This window comes from Protopterus annectens, chromosome 8.part1 (genome assembly GCF_019279795.1).
Source record: "Protopterus annectens isolate FY-2018-M chromosome 8.part1, PAN1.0, whole genome shotgun sequence".
Lineage (NCBI taxonomy): Eukaryota > Metazoa > Chordata > Ceratodontiformes > Protopteridae > Protopterus > Protopterus annectens.
In genome coordinates this window covers 535,517,413-535,529,491 of record NC_056742.1, presented here as the reverse complement: position 1 = coordinate 535,529,491, position 12,079 = coordinate 535,517,413, and the positions used below count along the sequence as shown (strand labels likewise).

The window sequence follows — 12,079 nt, the reverse complement described above, 5'->3', positions numbered from 1 at the left end:
ATGCTTATCTTCACATTCCCATTCATCCCCTTTACAGGAAACTTTTACGTTTGTCTATTGCTTCCTTGTAATATCATTTCTCAGCTTTGCCCTTTGGTCTTTCAGTTGCCCAAAGGGTATTCACCAAGTGCTTTGCTCCTGGAATTGCTTACTGCAGACTTCAGGACATCCAGGTTTACCCTTAGCTGGATGATCTTCTCTTTCCAGCTTAGTGTCCAGATCTCGTGGAATAAAATCTACAGTTCAGTACTTCTTTTCTGCTAAGGTTGGGGTTCACAAATTTCAAAATGCCCCCCCCAACAGGACCACATCTTTCTGAGCTGCAGGTTGCAAGCAAATCTTATACTGGCATCTCTGCCTCCTCCAAAAGTTCAGTCTCTCATTTTCTTCTTCCAAGGTCTTCTCCCTCTTCTTTCTGTGCAGGTTATATCTCATGGCGTGGGAACTGGCAGGTCAGTACCAGGTGACTCTTCAGGCAGTTATATGTCTTCCAGTCAGAACTGTGTGGCTTCTCCCTCTTCTTTCTGTGCAGGTTATATCTCATGGCGTGGGAACTGGCAGGTCAGTACCAGGTGACTCTTCAGGCAGTTGTGTGGCTTCTCCCTCTTCTTTCTGTGCAGGTTATATCTCATGGTGTGGTAACTGGCAGGTCAGTACCAGGTGACTCTTCAGGCAGTTATATGTCTTCCAGTCCGAACTGTGTGGCTTCTCCCTCTTCTTTCTGTGCAGGTTATATCTCATGGCGTGGGAACTGGCAGGTCAGTACCAGGTGACTCTTCAGGCAGTTGTATGTCTTCCAGTCAGAACTGTGTGGCTTCTCCCTCTTCTTTCTGTGCAGGTTATATCTCATGGCATGGGAACTGTCAGTTCAGCACCAGGTGACTCTTCAGGCAGTTATATGTCTTCCAGTCAGAACTGTGTGGCAGACTTTCTGAGCAGGTCCATGACTCAATCCCATGAATGGATGATTTACAGGGATGTGTTTCTGGACATTGTCCACCAGTGAAGTACTCTTCAAGTAGATGTGTTTGCCTCCCCCTGAACAGACAGTTTCCTCTTTTTGTGCCAGAGTCGTAGGTCCTTTGGTTTGGGAGGTGGACACCCTATCAGTTTCATGGAAGGGAATGCTTCGTTATGCATTTTCCCCTTTCCTCTCATTCAGAAAGTCCTATTCAAGATTCAACAGGACAAACCAAAAATCTTGCTGGTGACCCCATTTTGGCCAAGACAGCATTAGTTCCCAATGCTTCATTTAGCCAAGGGCAGTCATCACAAGTTACCTCACAGGGTGGACCTTCTCGCACAGAACAAAGGATCTGTTATCCATCCACATCTGTCAACTCTGCATCTGACTTTGTGGATGGTAGGCTTCTGATTCCTTTCAGGCACATTTTTGAGGACATGCTTAGGGTACAAAAAAACAATACTAAGAAATCCTACTTATCTAAATGGAAGAGGTTATCTGTCTGGTGTCATTTACATAAGCTGGATCCACTGTCCGTGGATGTTCCATTTGGTTCTTTCATGCTTGTGGGAGTTGCTCAGTGATGGTTTGGCTTATTCCTTGGTGAAAGTCCATTTGTCAGCCATTTCTGCCTGTCTGCCTTTGTCTTCCCCTTTGGCTTCTACGTTGGAGGTTAGACTCTTTCTCAAAGGTGTCTTCACATTAGACCTCCCAAGAAACCTGTTCCTCCTCCTTGGGATTTGAACTTTTTTCTGGGGAAGCTGACTGTAGTGCCATTTATGTAGCTCTATTTGAGCCTGCAGCTACAGCTTCTTTGCAACACTGTACTTGGAAAACTGTTCTGTACTAGCTTTGACTTCTGTCAGAAGGGTGGGGTATCTGAGCCTGAAGCTTTAATGGCTTCCCAACCTTTTCTGATTTACCATAAGGACAGGCTCTCTTTGCGTACTAACCCTTCTTTTATGCTCATGGTTGTGAATGAGTTGTCTCGTAACCAATCTGTTCATTTGACTACCTTTTGTCCCTCTCCACAATCCTCTAGTGAGAGGATTTTACACACCTTGGATGTGCATAAACAACTCAGATTTTATTTGGTTAAAACTAAGCTATCAGGAAATCTGAACAGCTTTTTATTTATTTTATCCCAGGACTCTTGGATTGCCTGTTTCCAAGCAGACTATTTCCTCTTGGATTTCGAAGGCTATTTCTTTTTGTTATGTCTTCCATGGGGAAGAGCTTCCCTTTTCATGTTAAGGCTCATTCTACTACGGCTGTGACTTCTTTGGGTGCTTTCATTAAGGGTTTGGATAATAATACCATTCTAGAAGCAGCTACATGGACTTGAGTACATACCTTCACCAAGCATTGCAAGTTGGATGGCATCTCCAGATCTAGAGCTGACTTTGCTAGAGCCATTTTTCATAGCTTTCTAGAGAGCTCTTCTGGTCCTTCCTTCTCCCAGGTTTCTTCCTAAGCTTTGGTACTCTCCCTCATGTAAAGAATACTGAAACATTAGAATAGAAGGACATAGATTAGTTGTGTAAAATCTTACCATAATATAGATGTCCTTCTATTCTATGTTGCAGTATTCTGTCCCTCCCTCCTTCCTGCTGGTGCCTGCTTTTGTTTCCAGATGTCCAATAATCTCCTCCTTTCCTTGGACTGGCATTCCTCCTGGAGCATTCAATTCTGAGGATTATACATGTGGATGGCACTTTTAAGGCTGATGTGCTCCTAAGTCATATGTGCGACGTCCCCCGTACTAGCCGTGTTTAAAAGCTCTTGTATACTGGCTGGACGTCGGTCGCCCTTGCCTGAGGATCCCTCACGTAAAGAATACTGCAACATAGAAGAGGAGGAAATCTATAGCTATAGTAGAATTTTTCACAACTATTTCCTGTATGCCTTTACTCCCCTTCTTCTTCTTCACAAGATCAAGAAGGACACTCCAAAAATCTTGTTGTTGACTTCCTTTTGGACCAGACAGCACTGTTTCCCTCTCTTATTCCATCTGGCCGGGGCAATCATCACAAGTTAGCTCACTACATGCACCTCCTCACACAAGACGGTGGATCTGTCTTCCACCCTCACATCTCCGCTCTTCAGTGGACACTTTGGGTGATAGAATTTTGATTTCTTTCCAACACCAGTTGTCAGAGAATGTGCTTAGGGTCCTGTGGTAGGCCAAGAAAGTCATGCATGTCCAAGTGGAAGAGGTTTTCTAATTGGTGTCTTACACATCATCAGGATCCCTTTTCAGTGAGGGTCTTTTGATTCTTTCCTACCTGTATAAACTGCTACATGCTAGCCTAGTGTAGTCTTCAGTGAAAGCTCATTTGTCTGCAATTTCTGACCCTCTGCCACAGAATCCCCCTGTGATCTCTAGATTTGAAGTTAAGCAATTTCTAAAAGGCATCCTTCATATCAGCTGTTCCCTCCCTCTGTCTTCTCCCAGGTCTATATTACATTATCGAAGTTTCAAATTTGATATGGTCAACACCATAATCGAAGTTTTGAAACATCGAAAATGTAATAAAACACAACAGCCTACAAAAACAAACCATTTAAACACTCGAAGCAGGGGGGGCAAGCTCCCCTGCACCCCCCACTACTTAAATATACCAACTCCAAGATCACACTACAGTGTAGAAAAGGGAAATCTTCCCTTTCCCCGCTGTGCGGAGATCTCTGTTAAAAAATTTGAAGTTTCAAGACTTCGATCATATGGTGTCGACCATATCAGATTTGAAATTTTGAAACTTCGATCATTTGATATAGACCCTATCTCCCCTTGTTTTTGGTGTGTTTTTTATTCGTGGGTATGAACATTTGTTCCTAGCAATGTCCTCTCAGGACTTAGCCTCCTCCTATCTGTTGGCATGAAAGCTCTGAAGGGCTTTGTGTCCAAACTTGTGTTTTAGACAGCTCAGCTCGTGCTACCTGACAAGGGGACAAGACACTGATGTTAGCAAGCTGTCTTGCGCTCGTAAGGAAGCAGTTAGCGGTTGTTGTGCTAGCCTCAGCCAGAGAAGTCTAATTGACGTGACAATTTTCCTAGTGGCCATCGCTCCTGTGTGGCATACTTTGGAGCTTCAGGCCTTTATGCAAACAGAACGTATCTAGTCTTTCACAAGGTTGGGAGTGTATGGCACGTCAGACTCAGTTTCCTCATGAAGGTGGTTTTATAGGTTTCCCTAAACTCATTCCATCAATGTACAGGTGGTGTTTGCTGTTGGAAGTAGCCCTTCCTGTCTTTGACAGCTGCCATCAACTTGGGTGTTAGTTGAACCAGATAAGAGTCTAAACATGGACCAGTTACTCGCCTCACTTGTGCTGCAGTGAAGAGAGTGCTTATGGTTGCCATTCCAACATCTTCCATGTCGTTTACTCCCTGCGTTGTGCTTTATCATTTAGGTGGTTTAGAATCTGCTGTCAAATCCTTTAGTTGCAGTTCACCCCAGTAGAGGAGATATGCTTCCAGGGCTTGCATCAAGAATGTTTTTGTTGCAGACATTTGCACCACATACATATGTCTTCAAAGCAAATATTATTGTTTCATACTTGGCTCAGGGCATGTTAGGTCATGCTTGGGAGGTCGGTGCTCCAGAACTCAACTTGCATAAACTTTGTGCTTGTAGAGTTGTCCTTCCTCCTTGGTGTTGCTACTTGGGATTCATTTCAGTCAGGAAGTCCTTGCCTTCAGATCTGCAGATAGATTCTTACCTTATTAGTTACTGTAGGAATAGAGCCTCATTGATTGGTGAGGAACACCCACCTTCATCCCCCTGTGAACAAGTGTTTCTTTTCCCAGAAGCTGAGTTTCTTTTAAGTCAGGCATGTATATGTTTTTATATGATGATAAATCTGCATCATTTCTTGATTTACATAAAGGTTTTATTTGTGGCATGGCGGAAAATGCGGAGCTCTTGGGATGTATATGACTATGTAGTGTGTAGCTTGCTTGTTACATCAGGCTATGTGTTAGTGTGGACACGTAGACATCTCTGTGTGTGGAATTTTGTAGAAAAATGTGCCATATTCTAACTGGTGAGGATGTACTCAGTTAAGGCTCCATCTAGGAAGGTACCCTTACAGGTTAAGTAATAAAGGTGAGAATGTATTGTTTATGGCCGCTGTGTGTATAACCTTTTTTCATAGTTGAAAGTTTGTGAAATGGCACTGCTTTTGACTGCAGGAAAAAGTGGATTGTGGTGCTTGAAGTCGTTATTCTGACATAACAAGAGTAATAAGTGTATGTCTTTAGGTTGCACTAAAATTGGCTGAGACAGGAGGAGGTAAGGAAGTTATATAAAAACACCAGAATAGCATTTTTTTCCCCATTTAACAGGTTCTGTCAGACTACGTGCTGGTGGAGTAAAAAAGTGTGTATATGTTTTGAGATTTCTTCACTTAGCTAGACCTATTGAGAGAGAGACTGATAAAACAGCAGTCATTTTTGTCATAAAAATGTTTACATGTATAAAGCTTTTGAATGAAAACCTTTTTGTAGCTAAGAAATTATCCTAAAAATTTAACTTTCCGTGCAGATTACTTCTAGCAGTGCTATTATGCCTTTGGAACTTCAGCCAGCTGATTCTCTTGTCGTGCCTCAGGCTTCACCTACTCGAGAGCGGTCACCAGATGTCATCTCTTCTGCATCCACAGCAATGTCTCAGGACATCCCAGAGATAGCATCTGAGACCCTTCAACGTAGTTTTGCCTCTACATCTTCTGGACATGCTACAGAGGCTTTGGAACCTGCTCACCTTGCTGATAGTATGGCCTCTGCAGCCTCTGCTCTACATTTATTGTCCCCAAGAAGCCATCATAACACTGAACATAACCATCACTCTCTGGACATGGCACCAACTGAGCCAGACCGATTGACCTCTTCATTACTGGACACTGTGTTATCTCAGGAAAACTCTGTATCAGACAACACCGCAAGTCAGCCATGGCCTGCAGCTCCAGACATTACCAGAGAAACCAGGAACAGCATGACAGATAGGTAAAGTACTTGTGTGATTTTGTGTTAATTTTACAGGAGTGATGAGTAAATAGTTAAAATATGTAGGAACAGTATGACAAATAGGTAAAGTACTTGTGTGATTTTGTGTTAATTTTACAGTCGTGATGAGTAAATAGTTATAATATGTAGGAACAGTATGACAGATAGGTAAAGTACTTGTGTGATTTTGTGTTAATTTTACAGTAGTGATGAGTAAATAGTTATAATATGTAGGAACAGCATGACAGATAGGTAAAGTACTTGCGTGATTTTGTGTTAATTTTACAGGAGTGATGAGTAAATAGTTATAATGTATAGGAACAGCATGACAGACAGGTAAAGTACTTGTGTGATTTTGTGTTAATTTTACAGTAGTGATGAGTAAGTAGTTATAATATGTAGGAACAGCATGACAGATAGGTAAAGTACTTGTGTGATATTGTGTTAATTTTACAGGAGTAAACGGCTTGCACCTGTCACCCCTGGGCTTCCGGATATTGGCTAAGGCTCTTGCCACCCCCATAGCGCCTTTTTTAGGCAAGGCTCAAAAGACAAACCCACCTCCCTAGATAACACAAGTGGAAAAAAACTAAGGGTAATGCTGCTCAACACCAGAAGTCTAAACCTCAAGATGCACGCTCTCGAAGCCCTCCTCAGTATGGAGAACATCGATGTCTGTGCAGTGATAGAAAAGGAGGGGGAGTATCCATATTCATCAAAGATACCCACACCTCCAGGTTAGTGCCAATGCACGAAGCATCGGAAACCATCCATGTGCAACTAACCATAGGCAAAACTGCTCTACAGTTTGTAGCATGCTACAGACCACCCTCTCAAACTCAGGAACCCCACTCAGCCTTCCTAAAGACACTGGAGAATATGAATGTCTCTCCAAACACCATCATATTGGGAGACTTCAACTACCCAAACATAGACTGGGAGCATTACTCAAGCCCCAACACCCTAGCCCAAAGGTTCCTAGAATTCATAAACTCAAATGCTATGGAACAACTAGTCACCACTCCCACAAGAGGGGATAACATATTAGACCTGATCATCACAAACATGGGGACACAATGCTCCACACCGGAAGTATACCCCTCATTGGTGAGATCAGACCATAAATTAATCTCAATGGAAATCCACATCCCACCCCCATCCCCAGCACAGAAGACCACAGTGAAGAATTTCTCAAAAGCTGACGTCACACTTCTTAAGACTGGAGTGGTATCCTTCAAGGCTCCAGGGCCAGTGGAAACCACAGCCCACTCCGCTGAATCTTATATAAACGCATTCTATGGACACCTTCAAGAATGCATGGATCATGCAATCCCAAATAAAACCAAGACCCATTCCCCCAAAGGCAGGCGTCGTGACTGGTGGACCCCAGCCATCAATAAGATATACAACAGAAGGAGGAAGCTACTACATGATAGAGCAAAATCCCTAAAAGGGAAGGCATCTCTAATCAGTACTAGCAAAAAACTACGATCACTCATAAAATCATTCAAGGCCAACTTTGAGAAAAGAATTGCACAAGACACTAAAGACAATCACAAGGCCTTCTTTAGTTACGTTAGAAACCTGGGTGGACACTCCCAGATATGCTCAGAATTAGTCCAAAATGACAAAAAATACACTGAACCCACAGACATTGCCAACATACTGGCAGACAGGTTCAGTGCAAATTTCTCCCCCCCTCTCCCCCAAAAGGACAAATATCTTTCCCAGCATAGTGTTGCCTCCCTGACATCTCAGATGCCCAGGTGAGAGCTGCCCTCTCCAAAGCTAAAAACACAGCATCAATGGGACCAGACGGTGTCCCGGGTTGCGTGATACATGAACTCCAAGACGAACTAAACCCGCACATAAGGCTGCTGTTTAATCTTAGCCTTACTACAGGATATGTACCCAAAGAATGGCGTACAGCAACAGTGGTCCCACTCCACAAAGGAGGTGCCTCTACGTACCCTGGAAATTACCGCCCCATAAGCTTGACGAGCCTGGTCTGCAAAGCTATGGAGAGGATCATTATGGAACTCATAAACAAAGACATTGGGGACCTACAGACATTGGATCCTACCCAATTCGGCTTTGTCAATGGCAGATCCTGCTTCTTGAACCTGGTCGACTTCTTTGAAAAAGTCACTAAGGCCATTGATGAGGGTAAGGCAGTTCACACAGCCTACCTTGACCTTGCAAAAGCCTTCGACACAATACCCCACTCGGGCATCATAGACAAGCTCACCAGCTTAAATGTAAACCCCTATGTCATAAGATGGGTTGCAAACTGGCTCAAGGACAGAGCCCACAAGGTCAGAATTGCTGGAGCCATGTCAGACTCTAAACCAGTCACAAGTGGCATCCCACAGGGCTCGGTCCTGGGACCTCTCTTGTTCGGCATTTATTTTTCTGAGGTGCAAGCTAACATAGGAGGATTATGGCTGACCAAGTTCGCAGATGACTGCAAACTGGGCGCCATAATTGATTCTCCAGCGGACACAAGCATCCTTCAAAAAGGTCTCATAGAAACGGATAACTGGTGCCAGAGCCATGGCCTTAAACTAAACGCCAAAAAATGTATAGTCATACCCTTTGGGAAGAACAAATTACCCACAAATTACCACATAGGTGGTAACCCATTAAGTACTGAAGAAGTAATCAGGGACCTAGGGACCCAAGTTGACAGTAACCTCTCTTTTGACACTCACATTGCCAAAGTGGTTAGAAAGACCTTCTATATTGCCCACCTTATCATGAAAGGATTCACATCTAGATCGAGCGGTCATTGTGCCCCTTTACTCCTCCCTTGCCCCATTTGGGATGTACCTTACCTGACACCTGCAGCGGTTAGAAAGACCCCAAAAGTACCTCACCAAGAGGATCAAGGGTCTCAAACATATGCCATATGCTGCCCGGCTAAAGAAACTCCAGCTCTATTCAGTCGCATACCACCTACTCAGCGGCGATCTATGCCTGACGTACAAGGCCATGTCCAATCCGGAATTAATGGACATGCTCCACCTCAGAAAATCCAAATCCACCAGAGCCACAAGAGCGAGTGATTTGAACCTCAACACAGAAATAAATAGGACGTGCTGGAGGGACAGATTCATAACCCAGAGGCTCCCATCACTCTGGAACAGAATCACAGTCCATGTTAGGCAGAGCCCCTCACTGACTGTCTTCAAGAGAAGTCTTGACGAGTGGATGGGAGATCGTAGGTTTACCACGGGGGTCATCTCTGTGTCACTGCTAGACAGAGGTGCAGTAAACTAAACCCTAAATGGGCACACTATCCTCATTCCAAGGGGTGGCGAAAGCCAAACACACTCTGGCTAGGCTTATAAATGCCCTAGGGCAGATAGCCTAGTATGAACCTATGAAGCTAAGGAGTGATGAGTAAATAGTTATAATATGTAGGAACAGCATGACAGATAGGTAAAGTACTTGTTTTATTTTGTGTTAATTTTACAGTAGTGATGAGTAAATAGTTATAATATGTAAGAACAGCATGACAGATAGGTAAAGTACTTGTTTGATTTTTGTGTTAATTTTACAGTAGTGATGAGTAAATAGTTATAATATGTAGGAACAGCATGACAGACAGGTAAAGTACTTGTTTGATTTTGTGTTAATTTTACAGGAGTGATGAGTTAATAGTTATAATATATAGGAACAGCATGACAGATAGGTAAAGTACTTGTTTGATTTTGTGTTAATTTTACAGGAGTGATGAGTAAATAGTTATATAATGTAAGAACAGCATGACAGATAGGTAAAATACTTGTTTGATTTTCTGTTAATTTTACAGGAGTGATGAGAAAATAGTTATAATATATAGGAACAGCATGACAGGTAAAGTACTTTGATTTTGTGTTAATTTTACAGGAGTGATGAGTAAATAATTATAATATGTAGGAACAGCATGACAGACAGGTAAAGTACTTGTTTGATTTTATTTTAATTTTACAGTAGTTATGAGTAAATAGTTATAATATGTAGGAACAGCATGACAGATAGGTAAAGTACTTGTGTGATTTTGTGTTAATTTTACAGCAGTGATGAGTAAAGTACTTGTGTGATTTTGTGTTAATTTTACAGGCATGATGAGTAAATAGTTATAATATGTAGGAACAGCATGACAGACAGGTAAAGTACTTGTTTGTGTTAATTTTACAGTATTGATGGGTAAATAGTTATAATATGTAGGAACAGCATGACAGATAGATAAAGTACTTGTGCGATTTTGTGTTCATTTTACAGTAGTGATGAGTAAATAGTTATAATATGTAGGAACAGCATGACAGGTAAAGTACTTGTTTGATTTTGTGTTAATTTTACAGGAGTGATGAGAAAATAGTCATACTATGTAGGAACAGCATGACAGGTAAAGTGCTTGTGTGATTTTGTGTTAATTTTACAGTAGTGATGAGTAAATAGTTATAATATGTAGGAACAGCATGACAGGTAAAGTGCTTGTGTGATTTTGTGTTAATTTTACAGTAGTGATGAGTAAATAGTTATAATATGTAGGAACAGCATGACAAACAGGTGAAGTACTTGTTTGATTTTGTGTTAATTTTACAGTAGTGATGAGTAAGTAGTTATATGTAGGAACACCATGACAGATAGGTGAAGTACTTGTTTGATTTTGTGTTAATTTTACAGTAGTGATGAGTAAATAGTTATAATATGTAGGAACAGCATGACAGACAAGTAAAGTACTTGTTTGATTTTGTGTTAATTTTACAGGAGTGATGAGTAAATAGTTATAATATGTAGGAACAGCATGACAGATGGGTAAAGTATTTGTGTGATTTTGTGTTAATTTTACAGTAGTGATGAGTAAATAGTTATAATATGTAGGAACAGCATGACAGATAGGTAAAGTACTTGTGTGATTTTGTGTTTATTTTACAGGAGTGATGAGTAAATAGTTATAATATGTAGGAACAGCATGACAGACAGGTAAAGTACTTGTTTGATTTTGTGTTAATTTTACAGTAGTGATGAGTAAGTAGTTATGTGTAGGAACAGCATGACAGATAGGTGAAGTACTTGTTTGATTTTGTGTTAATTTTACAGGAGTGATGAGTAAATAGTTATAATATGTAGGAACAGCATGACAGACAGGTAAAGTACTTGTTTGATTTTGTGTTCATTTTACAGTAGTGATGAGTAAATAGTTATAATATATAGGAACAGCATGACAGGTAAAGTGCTTGTCTGATTTTGTGTTAATTTTACAGTAGTGATGAGTAAATAGTTATAATATGTAGGGACAGCATGACAGATAGGTAAAGTACTTGTGTGATTTTGTGTTAATTTTACAGTAGTGATGAGTAAATAGTTATAATATGTAGGAACAGCATGACAGATAGGTAAAGTACTTGTGTGATGTGTTAATTTTACAGGAGTGATGAGTAAATAGTTATAATACATAGGAACAGCATGACAGGAAAGTACTTTGATTTTGTGTTAATTTTACAGTAGTGATGAGTAAATAGTTATAATATGTAGGAAAAGCATGACAGACAGGTAAAGTACTTGTGTGATTTTTGTGTTAATTTTACAGGAGTGATGAGTAAATAGTTATAATATGTAGGAACAGCATGACAGATAGGTAAAGTACTTGTTTGATTTTGTGTTCATTTTACAGTATTGATGGGTAAATAGTTATAATATGTAGGAACAGCATGACAGATAGATAAAGTACTTGTGTGATTTTGTGTTCATTTTACAGGAGTGATGAGTAAATAGTTATATGTAGGAACAGCATGACAGACAGGTAAAGTACTTGTTTGATTTTGTGTTAATTTTACAGTAGTGATGAGTAAATAGTTATAATATGTAGGAACAGCATGATAGACAGGTAAAGTACTTGTTTGATTTTGTGTTAATTTTACAGTAGTGATGAGTAAGTAGTTATATGTAGGAACAGCATGACAGGTGAAGTACTTGTTTGATTTTGTCTTAATTTTACAGTTGTGATGAGAAAATAGTTATACTGTGTAGGAACAGCATGACAGATAGGCAAAGTACTTGTGTGATTTTGTGTTCATTTTAGAGGAGTGATGAGTAAATAGTTATAATATGTATGAACA

At 40.8% G+C, this 12,079-nt stretch overlaps 1 protein-coding gene across 1 annotated transcript in view; it reads left to right on the top strand.

Moving 5' to 3' along the window:
• The window catches only part of EDC4 (enhancer of mRNA decapping 4), a 2,017,057-nt gene that overhangs the window by 1,385,905 nt on the left and 619,073 nt on the right, over positions 1-12,079 (top strand). Inside the window, exon 18 of the mRNA XM_044082055.1 lies at positions 5,512-5,972. Within this exon, the coding sequence (XP_043937990.1) occupies positions 5,512-5,972 (461 nt within the window). The remainder of the gene's footprint in view (positions 1-5,511; positions 5,973-12,079) is intronic.